General features: G+C 41.7%; 1 protein-coding gene across 18 annotated transcripts in view; it reads right to left on the bottom strand.

Annotated features, from left to right (window-relative positions):
- Nucleotides 1–386: 386 nt before the first annotated feature.
- Nucleotides 387–17,881, bottom strand: part of NEDD4L (NEDD4 like E3 ubiquitin protein ligase) — a 276,361-nt gene continuing 258,866 nt past the window's right edge. For all 18 annotated transcript variants that reach the window (XM_044431161.1, XM_044431162.1, XM_044431172.1 and 15 more), the window contains 7 exons: nt 15,434–15,507; nt 11,104–11,164; nt 8,611–8,670; nt 6,679–6,786; nt 6,344–6,440; nt 4,818–4,890; nt 387–836 (listed from right to left, as the gene is read on the bottom strand). In XM_044431161.1, the coding sequence (XP_044287096.1) occupies nt 734–836; nt 4,818–4,890; nt 6,344–6,440; nt 6,679–6,786; nt 8,611–8,670; nt 11,104–11,164; nt 15,434–15,507 (576 nt within the window). In that variant the 3' untranslated portion in view covers nt 387–733. The remainder of the gene's footprint in view (nt 837–4,817; nt 4,891–6,343; nt 6,441–6,678; nt 6,787–8,610; nt 8,671–11,103; nt 11,165–15,433; nt 15,508–17,881) is intronic.

Below are 17,881 nucleotides of genomic sequence, written 5' to 3'. Positions count from 1 at the left end.
AAATATTCTTTTGAGTTGTATAAAATACTATACACCCAAATTACTAAAGCCGTTTTCTCTCTTTGTGAAAGTTCAATTCAATCCAAAGGCATTTGTCATTTTTCTGATAATATTTCCAATTCACAGAACATTTCTTGCAAAAGTTTGCTTCTAGGATTCTAAATAATCAAGGGCATAAGACTAAAAACAACAAAAGAAGGACTTTTGATAATAAAATGTCACTGGCATAATCTACACAAATTAAAGAAATAAGATCATTTTTTCCAGTATATGATTTTTTGTTTAATTGTAATGAAATAAAATCTGAAAATGTCTAAATCATTTTTAAAAAGTAAACATAAGGTGTAATACTATACCTGTAAAATGATTAATTCCATTCAATGTCATTAGAAAGTATGTAAAACATTTATTAAGGGCTTTTGCCTACAGAGGCATAACATAAATAGATCAAGTCCTGCTGAAATGTAGTCAGAGTACACGTCAACCCGTTGGTAATTTGCCGTGAAAAAATTCAGAAATACTATCCACAGGTGAAGGTTACTTCCAATTGCTGGATTTAGACATCTGCACTGTACAAGAGTTTGCTCCATGAACCAACCGCTGTGCAACTGTTCTGCAACTGTCTCTTGTAAAATGTCTGTTAGGCCAATCAAAAATGCACGCAGAACTTGCTCCGTGAACAGAATCTTTGTTTTAATAATAAGAACAACAACGATCAGGAGCAGGTACCATTTTAATCCACTCCTTCAAATCCTTGAGCATTTTCAACAGCCATAAGAAGCTTCTCCCGCAATTCTTCAAAAGATTCATATGGAGGTAAATCAAGGCGATTAAAGCTGAAATGGAAGTGGACAGAAGGTGTCATAATTACACAACTGTATTCACTCAAGCCAGAGCTTTCCCTACAAGTAAACATGACAAAACTGAGGCTCTCCTACTTCAGGCACATCGTGAAACAGCAAAACATCCTGGAGAAGACAATCGTTCTAGGGAAAGTTGAAGGCAGAAGAAGATCAAATCAATTATGCATTGACTCCATAAAGGAAGCCGAAGCCTTGAATTTACAAGAGCCAAGCATGGCTGTCATGGATAGGACATTTTGGAGGGCTTTCATTCATAGGGTTGCCATAAGTTGGAGATGACTTGATGACACATAAAAACATTAACTTCACACTGATACGCATTTTGTAGATTGCATAGAGACTTGTGCCAGTGTTGGCTCCCTTAGGCAAGATGCACTTAAAACTTGACCTCCTTTGGTGAGTTCACTTCCTCTGGGTGCTCCTGCCCCTCATCTCTCTCCCCTCAGTCCTACCACTTGCTCGCTCGACAGGCAGAGTGTCAAGAAGCGCACTGGCAGGAGCATCCTTCCCTCCCCTATCCTGCCCCCACTGCTGTCCTCCCGCCTCTCATTCTGGCCCAGACAAGCAGGTTGCAAATGGCAAAGTGGAGAAGGAAGGAGACCACGAGCCCCTTGTCCGTGGGCCCTACTAGGCTGCCCTTGAAGGTCCCCAACCAGGTCCATCTTTGTGGCAACATTCGGCGCGATCAGTGCTCGTTTGAACAGAGCTCCCAAAGGAGCCTGTCTGAGTGACACACTGAAGCTTTAGGTTGGGATTTGGCCAGTTCTGGATCTGTCAGTAAGGATGCCATCCATACTTTTCATAGCAGAATGGGCTATGCAGTAATATGCTCATGTATGTGCCAGGAACTGATAAAATACTGTAAAGCCAAATCATCTCAGAATATTGTCATATTCTGTTCTGCCCCTGGACAGCTTGGAGCTATAGAGTCCATAGAGGCAGCTATGGACTCGTCTCTATGGAGGACAGAAATGGAAGAAGGGAAGGGAAGAGAAGCAAAGGCTGTCACAGCACCAGACTCCATATTGCCCAGTTGAAAATTGCTATGACTGGATGGATGGATGGTTTCTGTAAAAGTGTGAATATCCATGCATGGCTTTGAGCCAGCAGAAAGCTACTGTGGGGAGGGAGCGATCACTGAGGATCCTGGGGGCACAGAAGTGCTTTGAACTTGCCCAGACGGAAGTGTTCTTGCATTTTTACCTCTTCCAGAAGATACTGTAGCCCAAACATAAGACTTCAGAGCAAAGTAAACCGGGTTTGCTTCAGTGGACCATTTGGTGATACGTGGTAAACAAGTGAAACAATTCAGTTCAATGTTCATAAAAATGGATCTACCGGTGGCAATGCAGGCCCCCATTCATCTGTTGGCAGGGTATGCTTCTCTTAGGGAGCCAGTCTCCTATTTTAGGAGCAACTAGCTGTACTTTATGGGCCTGGCATTGCCTACAACAGGCCTATTCTAGAAGAGGGCTTCTTGTTCTGTTCCCAAGGATAATTCTTTCTAAAGAGCAGCGCTAAAAGGATTCCCTGGTAGGAAAGGAAGAAAGGCGAGGGAAACTTGCGCACCCATACAGGGTTTACGCAAGAGTCCATTCTACTGTACCATGTTGTATAAACCATTTTGTGCTTTCCATTGTTTTTCAACAATGCAGCAGAATAAGGCATTTCTAAGACAAAGCAGTAGCCCTTGGATAGTTGCTTTCTTCTTCTCCCGCTGTGTACTGCTGAGTCACAGACTTTCTACAAGGCCCTTTCTACCCATTTTCCAAGGCAAGAAAGAGAGGAGGAGGAGTCCAAAATGGACTACAGTGTCCAAAAAGAACAGAGGGAGAGAAGCAGCCAACTAAATTGTCTGAATCTATTCATTTTTCAGAAAGTGGGAGGCAAGGTAATAAATTAGTCAGGAATGAGAGCAATATCCAGCTAACATGAGGGACTTTAGTTCATTCTTTTTGAATGTATGCTATCCCCCGCTTACTTTAGGCAGACACACAAAAGCTCTATTTTAAAATCTCATTCAAGCTTGAAGTTTCTGACAGAATTCTTACTGGCCTCTTTTTCAAAAATAATAAAGAAGAAAGATAGGTACTGATTTGTTTCCTTCCTTGTCTTCCTCAGGGACCATCTGCCTTTGTCACTGACTGCAGTAATACTTTATTTAGAGCTCTTGGCAGAATCCTGGAGGGTCAATGTGACTGACATTAATTTTGCCCTGAAAGGTGACTTGAAACATAAGAGATAAAGATAGCCTAAAGACTTGCAGCCAAACAGCTTCAGGATCTGGGGGTGATTTGATCCCCTCGGAACACTGCAAAATGAATTATCCACAATATCAAATAAGAGGGGGTTTTCCAGACTTGATCGCTACTGCAGATGTTTCTGAAAGGAGTATGGTGAAGGAGGCTTCCATGACAAGAGGTTTTCCCATGTACCAGGTCAGGCCTTTTCGATGCCTTTCTTTGAGACAGGAAGCAGGCCTGGTTCCTGAGGAAACTCCCCTGTACTCACAAGAGTAATGGAAAAGATTCACTAAAACGTGCAGCTTCTAGCGTGGAGTATCAGTGGTGGTGAGCAGGAAGCCCTGTTCTCAGTGCCACCCTTTGCGGGCCTTTGGGCAAGACATCTTCAGTGGATCTTCTTTCTCCGTGTGTCTCCCTTCTCACCACTGCTGCTACTCCTTACCTTCCTTCTCCTCACTGTTACCAGCTGCCTGCCTGACAGCCAGCGAGTGAAGGGCTGAGGCATTCAGTGCACCTCACTCTCAGCACCAGCTTTGTCTGAGAGTCAGGTGAAAAGGAGGGGTAGTTGTAGGGGACTCTTACCAGTGGGCCCAGGCAGAGGCCTAGCCAAGATGCTGGTCCTGCCTGTGCACTTGCCAGCAACACAAAAAGAACTAGCAAGGACTAAGAAGCAATTAGTCCAGTTCTGTTACCTTTCCACTCCTCATGCAGATAGACTTAAATGTGATTTACACATGGGGCGATTACCTTATGAATAAAACAGTGACAGCTATTTTAAAGCAAAGATAAACAACTTTATTTATACAAGCATTTGTGCTCCTGACTTGTTGGTTTTTGCATTTTAGGATAAGTGATTATTGCTGTATTTTAACTGTTTTAGTGTGAAAGGATGATGTTCTGGTTGCTTACTAATTTCTTTGCTTGCTCTGTGCTCAATTTGGAGAAAGGGCGGGGTAAAAGAATTTTAAATAAGTAATAATAAAAAGGAAATATTACCAACAAAAAGCAGAACCGAGTTGTAACTGTAATTCTTCTCTACCCAGATTGCTCTGGCATTGCAGACTGCATTTTGCCCTGGGGTACTTCGGATTATCATGTCAAGTGCTGGAAACAGGACTCCAGCGGAGAGCTGGGAATCCATGTTGCGGTCCTCCCCTTGCAGCCAGTACAGAAGGAAAGGTCCTGGCTGCCTCTCTGAGGCTGGGAAAGAGACTGGGATATGGACCACTCTGATGGCACATCATCCCTCTCTCCTCGGCTGAAGCGCCTCCGCTGGATGGCTGAAAATGGCTGCTTAGCCAAAATGTAGCCTGGAAGGAGCAGCGAGATTGCGCATCCCTCTCTGCACTGGATGCTTGAAAGGTTCTATGTTTGAAAGCTTCTGAGCCTTGAGGGCATGACTGAGAGGGATGCGCCCTCACAGAGATACAGGATACAGAGGCGACATTGGAATTTTCCCAAATAGCCACAGATTCCATTGCTGTTGCTGATCACATCAAACGAGATGGGAACTTAACATCAGGAACCTTCTCCTATTTGCATTTTGAATTCATTAATATGCAAGTCTAATGTATGAAAGTTAACAAAAACTGAAAATAGGTGAGGAAGGAAACTCAGTACATGCTGCTGAAAACAACTTCCACATACTTAATTCAGATGGAACCAGAGTAAACCTTCACAAATAAGGTAATGGTTGGTGTTCATTACTTACCATGTGTGAGCTCTGGGTAATTTATCAGGGCTTCCCCATTGCTCTATTGTAAACAGCTGAGGACCATTTGAACCTGGATCAAGAGCAGAAACACATGAATGGAAAAATGCACTTTAGATACTGCTTGGAAATATGACAATCTATTAGTCTCCATCAGCAACACTCCATCTGACCATGATGTGTGAGCAGCTCCTACATATAGATGCACCATTTCCGTGACCAAAGTGAGTGCACGTACTCTGACAGGGAAAGGAAGAGCAACCAGGAGCAACAACTGCAGACTTGCTGAACCCATGACTTGCTGAGCTGGAGCCCAAGTCCATGAGCACTTTAAAAGCTGGAGAAAACAACCTCTGGGCCAGCTTCCATTCTGCCAGGATCAGGCCAAGATCTGTTTTGCACAATGGGGTGAGCAGCCTCCACTGGGTTGCCATACTGCAGGGGTGGGTAGTGTGTGGCCCACAGAACATCAAATGCAGCCCCCCACTGCCCCTGAATTTGTCACTGCAGCAGCGAAACCATTGCAGCTTGCTGCAGACTTTCAGCAGTAAACTGCAACAGTGGCCTGAAAAGCCCAAGATTAGCTTTAAAACTGCCAAGGGACCATTTGCTGGCGATGATAAATAGGTAGGAAAAGGTTCATCCGCCCCCACACCCCCGATGCTCACTGCTTCTTCTGCATAAATTCCCCCCCCCCAATTATAAAGCAGACAGAGACTTGCACAGCAATATGGGCTTGCCTTGTTACGTGTAGTTCTGCTCTGAGGTTTTGCTCCTTCTGAGATAGTTTCCTTTGTGGAGGTTCTCTGTGACTAAACCTGGTCTACATCCTTAACCCATACTAAGCAGAAAACTAGTGAACAGTACAAGGTAGACTTTGTACTTTTAACTAAAGCCATCTTTCCACATGGATGTACGTAGCATACGGACGGGGGAGAGGATACATTCACTAGTTTTGTAAACAGGGTTGGTCCTCCAGTAGGCAGAGTGAGGCAGTGATCTCAGGTGGAAGATGCAGCAAGTGTGGGAGGAAGAAGCTCTGGGCTGCACTCCTCAGCTAACCCGCTGCTTCTAAGGTGTAGTGGAAGGTGCTGTCCCACTGCTAGCGTTATTTTATTTATTAGATTTTATCCCACTTTTTTCTTATGAGCTCAAAGCAGCTTAAATCATTCTCCCCTGTTGTTCTCAATCTTATTACCACAACAATTCTGTGAGGTAGGCTGGACTGAGAGTCTGTGACTGTTCCAAAGTCACGCTGGTTGGCACCAAGCAGGGAGCAGAACCCAGGTCACCGGAGTCCCAGTCCCACACTCTTAACCAATACACCACGCTGGTTTTCCTTAAACAAAAATTCAGCTGCTTGTCCATTCACAGCTTTTGAACAAGGAATGGGAACGAGCACTGTCTGGTCTCTCCCTCAGGCAGCAAAACACTGTAGGCTGGCCCTGCTTGTAAGAATCCATGTTTCCAGAATATACTGTCCTAAGCTATCAGAAAGCATCTCAGTCACTTGCAAATCAACTCACCATAAAGTTCAGCAAATCCATTCATAGGCACTCGTGACGTCCCAGTTACAAACTGCAACAGTCGGATACGCTTCTCAGCATCCATCAGGAGGACAGCCTATAAAGCAGACATTAAGCTTATGGATGCTTTAAAGATGTGACTCTCACACCCACCTGCTTAATTTTACATCAGGGATTTATAACTGACATTGAAATCAAAATGGACGGAGGGCTTCTCAAGAACACTCGTTTACGTTAAGAAGTCATCAGAGATCAATACTTGTTTTAGTACATGCAACCAGGAAGACGTCAGGGAAGAAAAAACACACAGTTTATCCTGTGAATTATAGTACTACCTTCCAGAACCACTGAATGACAGGATGGTTTGGACAGTATCCATTCTTGTAGATTGCATGTTGTCTCCAGTCATTGACGTCAACATCACCAAGACCACACATGAGCAACTGTAAATACATGAACATTGTTTGAGGGTTCACAACAAAGACTGATGACATTGGGGGCGAACGTATGGCACACGTGCCACAGCAGGCACACAGAGCCCTCCCTATTGGCACGTGAGCCAAGTTGCCCCAGCATTGCCCCAGCAGCCGAGCATCAGATAACAGCGTACACAGGGGCCATGTGCAGCTTGGAAAGCAGTAGTGGCACCAGCTGATGGCATCACGAGCCATGACTCATCAGCCGTGACTTGTCTGAGCTTTTGCAAGTGGGTCAGTGCGCTGCCAAGGACATATGTATATTTGCTTGGACTGCCTGTGAGCTGTTTTTTCTAAACTAAAACCTCAGTATTCAGGTTTGATTGCAGGGTTGGCACTTTGGGATAAATAAGTGGGTTTTGGGTTGCAGTTTGGGCACTCGGTCTCTAAAAGGTTTGCCATCACTGTACTATGAGCAACTAGTGTTTTCTTGGATCCTGCCATCCCAAGTTTCCTGCTATGTTAAAACAGTCTTATTGAAATATACATCGTGTGTGTGTGTGTGTGGCTGAATCAAGTTATTACATGGATATAGATTTTGGAACTTTATGACTAACATGGGAGCCTTTGTTTTTTGTGAATCTTACTAAAGTTAAGAGATAACAGTACATTCAGATGAAATATTCTTTCCTTTCCACTAAAGTTTTGCAGAATTGACAGATTTGATTCTACAAATATGAAATATCTAAATGTATTTTCCCTTGAGTTTTCAGGGCCAATTTGGTGACAGTATGAGCAAGGTTAGAAGGTATACTAAGACATGTAGTAACCATTACTAACCGCACAATCCAATGCATGTTTACTTGAAAGCAAGTCTTGCTGTATTCAGTAGACTTACTCTTTAGTAATCATGTTTGATTTTGTGGCCCAATACAATCTACATGGCTGAAACATTCCCGTTTTCAGAGGGGAGGCATTACAAGAGATGGGAAGAAGGATTTAAATGTAATAAGTCATCATCTTAACCAATTATTTTCTATTAATTACCTATTTTATTTATGTACTCTTGTTTTGGCCAAATCACTCAGGACAACTTAAACAATGGCTAACAAGTGTAGCCACTTTCTTCATTTTCTTTCTTCAATAGGTTTACATAGTAACAGTGGTTCATTAATATTAATAATGAAAAAGCTCCATCTTGTATGCAGTCATTAATCTACATTGGTAGCACCAATTGATAAAGCTGAAAACTTTTATCCATTTATCTGGGAGCAAACTCCCACTAATTTCCGTAGGGTTACCTTCATAGGATTGCACTGTAAATGAATACTTGGACTTAGATCAGGAAAATGGGCCCAGGACTGCAGCCTAATCTTCTGAATAATTAAAAAAGTAGTTTGCTAAATGTTCTGTACAAATTTTGGAAAGTTAAAATAAAACTTAGAAAAATGATAAATTTTAAGGAATTAAGAGAAGATAATCTTTACATTTTGTGGCTAATGCTAGTGGCTGGTGAAATTAATGGGATTCCCTCTGAGTGAACAGATGAAAGATTGGATGACCTTTTTTTGATGTATCAGGAAAATCAAAATGCATTAGTGCTTGGCTGGACTAGAGCCTTTTGAGGTGCTGGTCAAATGTAATTGCTCATGTATTATTAGGAAGTCCTAAGAAAGTCAAGGGACTTGCTTGGTTGCTGACAGTTATGTACACAATGAAGCACCTTTACGAAATTTGACAATAGAATTATTATTTTTCCTCCTGAACACTATAACCAATTGCTCTGTCAACATTCTAGAAGAAAATGCTTCTTTTAAGAGTAAAGGAAGACAAAAATAAAAGGCAACTAACCTCCAGCTCGTTCTCATCAAAAATTTTAATCAAGTCAGTAGGCAGGAGTTCTGTGAAACCCTGAGATTGGGGTGGGGGGGGGGTAGAGAAAAAGAGAGAAGAGAACAAATACATTATTTAATGATTTTGATGTCTTTCCTATAAATAAGGCTGGGTGTCAGGTCTTAATGTTGTAGACCACAAAGCTTTCCTTAAATTTACAAACCAGTTTAGAGAGAAATACAGCAATCTAGTGGAAGGGTGCAACCGATAGCTTCTAATCTCTAGAACTTGGGTTGCTTTCTAAGACTTCACAGAGGGTAATCAGCATGACCTAATGTGAGCACCACAAAACAGTTGCCACGGGTGGTGTGGGGATGCTACTGGGTTCACGCCAGGTGCACAGTTTTGCCACACCCTCTTGCTCCATTCCAGGGTTATTCATGCAATACGAAACTGTGGCGGCCTGAAAAAAATGGCCTGCTTCTTCACCTGCTGGAACAGCCCATGTCCCAGTCTGTATGTCATCATCCCTACCCACAACTTGCTGCACCTTGTTCCTTCTGCACACAGCTGTGGCTAAAGAACTTGCTAAACCATGAGCGGTTTCTCTGGCTTGTCAGAGGAAAGACAAGCCAGAGGTCCAGGGTTGGATGCACAGCTAAACTATTCAGGCATGGAGCTTTCAGTTGCTATAGAGATCTGAACTGCATCCGCTACGACAGACAGCCGTGGTTCTAGGGGTGTGTGAAGAATCCGGGTGCGGCTGGGAAGCCTTTGGGCTTGGCTCTCTGGACTCCGGCCCACTCTGTGCAGGCCCAGAGTCTGAGTTCCTGAGTGTGCCCAGCATCACAGGTGCTGCTAGGAGCCACGTTCCAAGTGTGGTGGAAGCAGCTGCTCACAGTGGCTTCTCCTCACACTGAAGAAAACTGGCCCTGGGGCCCTGGGTCACAGGGTGCCCCCAGGAACGCTCCCCCCAAGCCACGGCACAAGCAGTGTGTCCCCTTTGGGCTGCTGCTGCTGCTGTGGAAGAAGGTTGCTGGCTATGCGCCAGGGCTTGGCGAGTTTTCATGGACTTCCTCTCAGATCAGCTCTCTCTGGAGCACTGGGTCAAGCACAAGAGGAAGCCTGTGATTCTTGGAGGGATGGATTCTGGCAAGGTTCGTCCCATCCCTACATAGTCCTGCAATATGTATGGGCAGCAAACGAGTAGCCTGATGCATGGAAAACAGTAGTAGCTAGCCTGGAACGCACTGGACTAAGAGCTGGGAGCCAAACTAAATCTGAACCAGCCTTCCAATACAATCATGCGCAGCGTCTCCCATTGCCTGGGTAAAGGATGTTCCAACGTGTGCATCTGGTTGCCCCCCAAATGTAAAGATTCAGGCCTGCTCTTCTTGTGCAACTGAAGGAGCAGTACAGCAATTCAGGTGGTAGGATGACCTGAACTACTTCAGAAAACAGGCGAAGGGTTGTATTTTTCAATGTTTCCCTGCATTTAAAATAAATGGATAACTCCAAGGACAAAAGCAGCATAGGAAAGAGGCAAATTTGACTGGAACCTCAGATCCTGCTGCGCTTCCTTACTTGAAGGAAGGTTTTCAGATGGAGGAACACTTGAAAAATAGCATTCCCTACTCACACTCCAAAGTGTACAGTCTTTCTGCCATATCACCTCATTCTGTTGCATGTTTACAGCATGCCTTAATAATGAGTTCAGCCCCTAATGGGAAAAATTATTTGGCATAAGTAATTTTTTAATAGACAGCAATGAGGGGGCTTGGGGAACATGTTTGGGATGAAATGCTGTCTTTCCAAGATTGAAATGTCAGTATAAGCAGGCAAGAAACAATTAAGAAACCTGGATTTTCTGGCTATCTTTATCATGAAATAAAAAAGCACATGTAGCCATGAGATACTAAAAATAGTATCTTTATCTCTTTATCCTCAATCATTCTCTCTGACTCAAAGGGCACAAACACCACCTGGACAGGGCAGTTGGCATAGCACTCAATAGGGTTCTGGATAGTTGTCTTTTCACCTTCCTCTTCCTCATCTGCAACTTACACTTAAATAGCAATTTTTCAGGACAGAAGGCAGGTCTGCAACTCCTGCACAGATACCTAATATTCCATCCTCTCCCTCAATGTGCAGAGAGGGAAGGAAGGAAGATGGTCTTACTAAGACATCCCAAAGTACGCACAGAGTGAGTGCAGTATTGTTGATTGTGCCCCTGAAATTTCACGCTTCAGATACTGCTTCCTATGCTTCATACACAGTTGATATTGCTTTGATGCATGCTTTAGAAGCCAACCTAACTTTCAAGTAAAAAATGCAAAATCTAGTCAGAACTAGTAACATAGGCCAAGCGCCAGAAGACCACTTTTATGTTTTAATGACATTTATATACTGCTGTTCTTGCTAAAAAGCCATCAATTTCAAGCAATTTATGATCATAAAACCATAAAATGGGATATTTAAAGCATTAGACAAGAGGCTAATGAAGCAGCTTACCTCCAGAAATGCATTCATTTGCTTTTGAACCCTGTTGACAAACCTCCACTGGATGACTAAGCTAGAGTACACAAGAAAAAGCAACACTTTGATTAGAAAAATGAGAGATCATTTAAATCTCTTAACACCCTAATGTTTCTTCTGGCTTCCCGTTTAGAGCTTCAATAATTTTTCATCAAACTGAGATAGAATGCAAAAGGAACAAATGAGGCAAATGCAGTTCTTCCCTTCCAACTGCTGTTCCCTCACAAGGCACAGGGCTTTTCATTAATTCTGCAATTTCCCTGGGGAAACCAAGGAAATGGTTAAGGAAAATTACCAATGAGGATAAAACAGCAATTCAAAGGACACAGATATTTATATTTAAAGAGCTTTGCAAATATGCTTTAAAGGTGACTCTGCTATACAGGTCTCTAACGCTACTATATAACTCTATTTTATATTAACTATGAATGTTTATAGATGGTGCGTCATGCAGGGAATCCATGAAATTGTTCTTTCAGCTCCTTTGGTAATTAGCTTCTTTCATTATATTAAGGTTAAGAAAAATAAAAATAACTTTATTTAAAAATGGCTTCAAATAGGGTGCTTCTTGTTAACATATCCATATTTAAGAGTTAAGGCCAAAGCACACGTACCACTGAGTTTCATGTCACTTTCTACCATTTTATTTCTAACAAAAGCAGTCAATACAGGCTGTTTCTAGCATTGCTTAGTTCACTGGCTATTTTTCTTCTGAAACTTGCACCTCACATATATTACCTTGATAACAGCCTCTAGTGGCTGCTGTTCTTTTAAAACAAAACAAACCTTAGAGGGAAAGTTCCATGGAACTCAAAATGTGCTTTGGCTTTTCATATTCTGGAAAGTCAATAAAGGTTGCCTCCAAGCTATCTTTTTTCATAAATTAGTTTTAAATGTACATAATACTTTCAGATCCTTGACATAGTGAAATCCACATATACGTGATTTTATTTTTTAAAAAGAAACCAAAGCTGAAGTTCCATTAAAAATAACTATTCTGATTTCAATCCAAAATGCAGGGAATGTAATGACCGGTCCGAACTGCTCAGCGGCCTGGTTCACCGATTTGTTGATACCTGCCCTTGTTGCTGCAGCATCTTCTGCAATGCAAACCTGGCCAGGGTCATTTGCTGAGCTGGGTAACAACCCCACAACTCCCTAACAACTCATGCATTCTGGGTGGTTGGTAACCAGCTTGAAAAAGCCATCCTCACTGTCTCCACATGACACGAGAAGCCATGACAGTGAAGGTAATTATGTAAATCGAGCCCACACGTGACCCACATGTGAAGGGTGGTGAACAAGGCACAGCAGATGCATAATAGTTCGAAGAGTTCAGCCATTATTTCTCTCCTTTTTGCTGAGTTACACATTATTATGAAAACAAGGCAACATAAAATTAAATGAATACATTACAATAGCAGTAATTAAAGGTATGCACTAGATGAACATTTGTGAAAACTGGATGGACTAAAATAAAATAAAGTTAAAGGGAAATGTGGACTAGTTTCTTCCTTTAAAAAGCAAGCAAAGTAAAAAAGAGATTAATCTATTCTACTGATTGATAAACACTTTCTGCCAGAACAAATTCAACTAGGAACATGGGAGGAACACCACCTGGCAAAAAAGCTTAGAGTGCATACAAGAACAAAAAATGCACTGATTCTAAATCATTCATTTGATGATCACCAGTCATTTAAAGGCACAAAAATGAAAATGATGCAGAGGATTACAGACTAATGAAAGCTAACTCTAATGTGCAAGAGTTCTCGACCCGGAGCTTTCTTTGGAAGCTCAGGTGACAGTGGTGGCGAGGAGCGCCTTCCTTCAGCTTCGGCTGATTAATCAGCTGCGCCCCTACCTGGAGTACGACTGCCTGGCGACGGTGACACACACGCTGGTGACTTCCCGCCTAGACTTCTGTAACGCGCTTTACGTGGGGCTTCCCCTGAAGATGGTCCGAACACTTCAATTGGTGCAAAATAGAGCTGCCAGGTTGCTGACGGGGACGGGGCGTTATGCTCACATGACTCCAGTCCTCCGTCAGCTTCACTGGCTTCCCACTGAAGCCCGGGCCCAATTCAAGGTGTTGGTTATGACCTATAAAGCCCTAAATGGCTTGGGTCCTGGCTACCTGAACGAGCGCTTACGTCCGTATATGCCCGACCGCCCCTTGAGATCTGCGGGAGAGTCCCTTCTCCGGGAACCCTCCATGAAAGAAATTAGGAGAGTAAGTACTCGGAGGAGGGCTTTCTCTGCGGTGGCACCCAACCTATGGAATTCACTCCCCAAAGAGGTCCGCCTGGCACCGTCGTTACTGGTTTTTCGGCGCCAGGTAAAGACCTTTTTATTTAAACATCATTTTAATTGTTAAAATATATGATCTGACCAGGGCAACTTCTTCTTCCTTCTCTTTTTTCCTCCTATATTATTTATTTACTTATTTTATACTGTTAATTTTAATTTTATATTATTGTATCTCAGTGTATTTTTTGTATTTTTGTATTTAGTGGTAATTTATTATGTTCTATTGTATTTCAATATATCTTATTGTGTTGTAAGCCGCCCCGAGGCTTCGGCAAGGGGCGGCATAGAAATGTTATAATAATAATAATAATAATAATAATAGTAATAATAATAATAATAATAATAATAATAAGCCTGGAGAAACTACACATAAGGGAAAAAAAGCCACACAAGAACAACACAGGTAGAACAAATAAGCCAAATTAAATACCATTCCCCTAAGTGGAAGGGAAAATATGGTGCATAGGGAGTTAGTGACCAACTCCAAATGTTCCTGTGGGGCTCTGGGAATAGGGAGAAAAAAGAGAATCTACAGAAAGGGATGCTAGAGAAAGTGAAGGTGGTCTGCCTTCTGCTTATTCACTTAGCTATAAGCATCTTTTATGGAACAATGGAGCTACAGCTCACTAGTTTGCATATTATATATTTGTACATATTTGTAGACATAGGCCTTGCATCTAAAACAAATTTACTTCAAATTATCTGTTCCTTTAAAGCCAGCAGTATGTACTTCTTTAAAGTGGCTGCATGGTAGATTCCAGGTACTGTGTACACAAAAACAGCTATGCTGAACTATTAAGACCTACCACTACATTTCTAAATTTTCTAGGATTTTTTCTCCTGGTTTAGCTCATCTACTAGCAGCAACACATTGGACACAACTATACTTCAGCTGGCAATTCAAGCATGTGTTATTGAAACAACAACAGAATGAAACTCTCACCCATGCCGACAATGGCCAGTCTGGATGATTAGCGGAGCAGCTAAGCTACCATGGGTTGCTTGCCAGCCATATTTGCATAATTTTGCTCACCAGCACAGCTTCTTACGTTATGTGGACCTGGTGTGTTGGAGTGACTAACAAACCACCGAGAACCCATGGTAGATGTAGGGTTGCGGGTTCATTACTTATCCCAACAAATCACTCCTGCTGGGTTCACACGGGAAACTGCGTCATCAAGGATAAGTATCCAAATCTGGCTGGCACGCAACACGGGGTGCCGAATAAGCCACACACGGAACCTTGCCAGCCATCCTGCGATCATCCAACTTGGCCCAGCGAGTCAACTACTGGGAGGAGTGAGCATTTTCTTCAGTCATTTTGATAAGACCTTACCAGGACTTGCTAATTTTTCAAAAATGGGACATACAGAGCTTGCAATAAAAATTAGAATATGGAGGAAAGTTAACTGATCATATTTGACCATTTAGGCAGAGGACTTCAATTGTTTAGATCAGCTACAAGGATGGCAAAATAGCTGCACTGGTTGAACTCAACTGGTGCAGATGAATGAGAATTTTGTTTGTTTTTTACATGAATGTAACAACATTTGCAAATCTCTTCATGAATAGTACAGAAAGGATTTGAGGATTAAAAAATTAAATTGTGGGAGAAAGCAGAAGTGATTGTTTGATCTATGGCTAGGCCACTGCAGTAAAGATACCTGAACCTTAGGGCTTCAAGTTCTGCATAAATTTTGGTAAGGAAGTAGTCATGCACATTTTGGCATGTTATCAGTTCCATGTCAAGGGACTTCCAACAATAAGAAAATCCATAGTTGCTCAAGAATTGGACACATTACTTATCTTTAACGGTAGTATTAACTTCCTTCTTCAAGAAATCTTAATTATGGAGCTGTGATGTCTGAATCTACAATTGCTAACAGAAAGGATTTACTCTGGAATGGCTTCTGCTGAAGTCATCTTGAAGCCTCATTTCAACAGCCAAACTACTAAAATGTTTACACATTTTAAACTGAATAAATATATTGATACCTACTCAATATATTCCCTTTTGTTTTCATTTGTGACCATGATATCTGATCCATTTGGCTTCAAGTCAACTTGATATGTCTGTGAATACAAATAGAAAGACAAAAAATTACTGATTCTGTAGAAATATGTAAAAAAATCCCCCACTGCTACACTTAGGAGATAGCAATTTATTACAGCATTTTCTCATGAATAAGCTCTTGGTAATTTTAATGTATCTTATGTGATAGCTGGATAAAATACCAATGGAGACTTGTATTTTGATTGTCAAAATGTTTCATACTCTAAGATGATTTCAAGAAGGGTAAACTGCCATTGGGTAATTGAAAATTAGAATTAGACACCACATTCATTATAAGTTGACAGATTGGTGCGCCATCTGCTTAGTTATAAAGGAATTAACACTGTTCAGTGGGGACATGAATGCTGCTTGGTTTCCCTGCTCTTGGAATGCCTGTGCTGTTTGGCATCTCTTCAGACCGAACACAGCTACTCTGCAATGGTCCCGGGATAAAACGCATCAAGAACACCTACGTAATTGGCCCCAGCAAGCCAAAAATAAGCAAGCAGACGAACGCCTCTTGCAACTGAGAGGCCCCCTGCTGATAAAGGCTGCTATGTTTGAGGCACATACTTATTTATTTAGCATTGTCAACACACTCAGCAGTCTTACAGAATAATGTAATATAAAGACAGGCAGGTTCCTGTCTCAAGGAGTTTGCATAATGCAAAGTAGACAATTGGACAGCTACATTACATATTTAGATATTCAACTAATTATGCCAAGTAGGAATAAGAAAGCATGCATTTGTAACCCTGGGAAGCACACAGACACGCCTTTCGAGACTGATTGCAGCTCCCCTCTTGCAGTATTTTAAGATACTGCATTTGGGGCAAAGTTGGGATTGCCCCTGCAGAATGCATGAAATGCCCCTTAAGGATGTTTTCAACATGTCTTTTCAATATTTTAAGATGTGTAATGATTCTATGAAGGCATGTGCATGGCATGTTTACATTATAAAATCCATGCGGATTTTAAAGGAAAGGTCCATTAAGCTCACAGTCCAATTCAGATGCCCATTACTACACATAGAGGATTACAGGCATCCAATGCAAAGCAGGAAAACTGTGGAGGCAAAGGTGCTTTTCAGCCCTATAAAATACTCAGATGGCCAATTTTGGCCATAAACTAGAAAGACAGAAAAACACAGGTGGCATAGGTCAAATCCATCCACAAAACCATGTAAAGACTACATCTTTACATCACCCATCATGGATACAGAGAACTCAACAGGTTCCTTTTCAGTCTTCTGTTTTCCATCATTCTAAGGCTAAATGACTACTATTCCTAGAAACAATGAAAGATGTGACAGAACAGAAACCAAGATAAGGTGCGGTAATACTTAGGGAAATGGCAGCTATTCACAAAAATAGACAACGCTCTTGCTGCATGGGATAACATTTGTTTTGTCAAAGCTATTTATTATTATCAGTAATAAATCAAGCTAAAGCAAATGAAGACACTGGAGGCTATACACCAGGTAGACATCTGTGAAAATTGTGTTGGATTTTAAAAAAGCTACCCTCTCATCCATGCAGTCAAAACAGTTAGGATTACATGTCAATTGCAGTAGAGTTTTTAAAAAGTGGACTAGTTCCCTTTTTAAAAAAAATCAAACAAACTAATAAAGAGTTTCTTCTGCTTGTATGGACACTTTCTACCAGAACATATTCAACTAGGAAGAGTGGAGGAACCCCACCTGGCAAAAAAGCTTAGAATGCATATGAGAACAAAACAATGCACTGCTTTTAATGCATTCTTTCTGTGTTCAAAAATGCTATATGGGTCACTTAAAAGCATGAAAATGGTGCAAAAGTTTACACGCTAATGAAAGGAAACTCATGTGCAAGAGTTCAACAATAATTAGCCTGAAGAAGCCCCATGCAAGAAACAAAGCCACAAGATACTGTCCATAGGACATGACAGTAACACGAAAGAACAAATAAGCCAAATTATACACAATTCCTCTAAGCAGAAGGGGGAAAACATGGTGCATAGGGAGTTAGTTAAAGATCCCAAATTATGTGTGTACACACACCTAACTAGAGCTCCACAAGAATTTAGGACCAATGGGGAAAAAAGAAAATAGGTTAAACTTAGTAAAAAGAAAGGGAAAGTGGTCTAACTCACTTAGCTATAAGCCATCTTTAAGAAACATTTGGCAGTACAATTTACTAGTTTGCATATTCTGTGCCTGTAGACACATACCTTACACATATCTACAATCCATTTACTTCAGACCATCTTTTCCTTGAAAACCAGTAGCCCTTCTCTCAGGTGGGAAGGTTGTATGGTATACACCAAAACAGATATGCTTGTCGATAAGACCCGCCAGTACATTTCTAATTTTGTGAACCGGCAAAAAATTTATCTCTTGAATTACATCTCACTTCT

Source organism: Varanus komodoensis, unplaced genomic scaffold, assembly GCF_004798865.1.
Source record: "Varanus komodoensis strain SLA01 unplaced genomic scaffold, ASM479886v1 scaffold22, whole genome shotgun sequence".
NCBI classification, from domain to species: domain Eukaryota; kingdom Metazoa; phylum Chordata; class Lepidosauria; order Squamata; family Varanidae; genus Varanus; species Varanus komodoensis.
The sequence above is the reverse complement of the archived record's forward strand: the minus strand, read 5'-3'. Positions and strand labels throughout refer to the sequence as shown.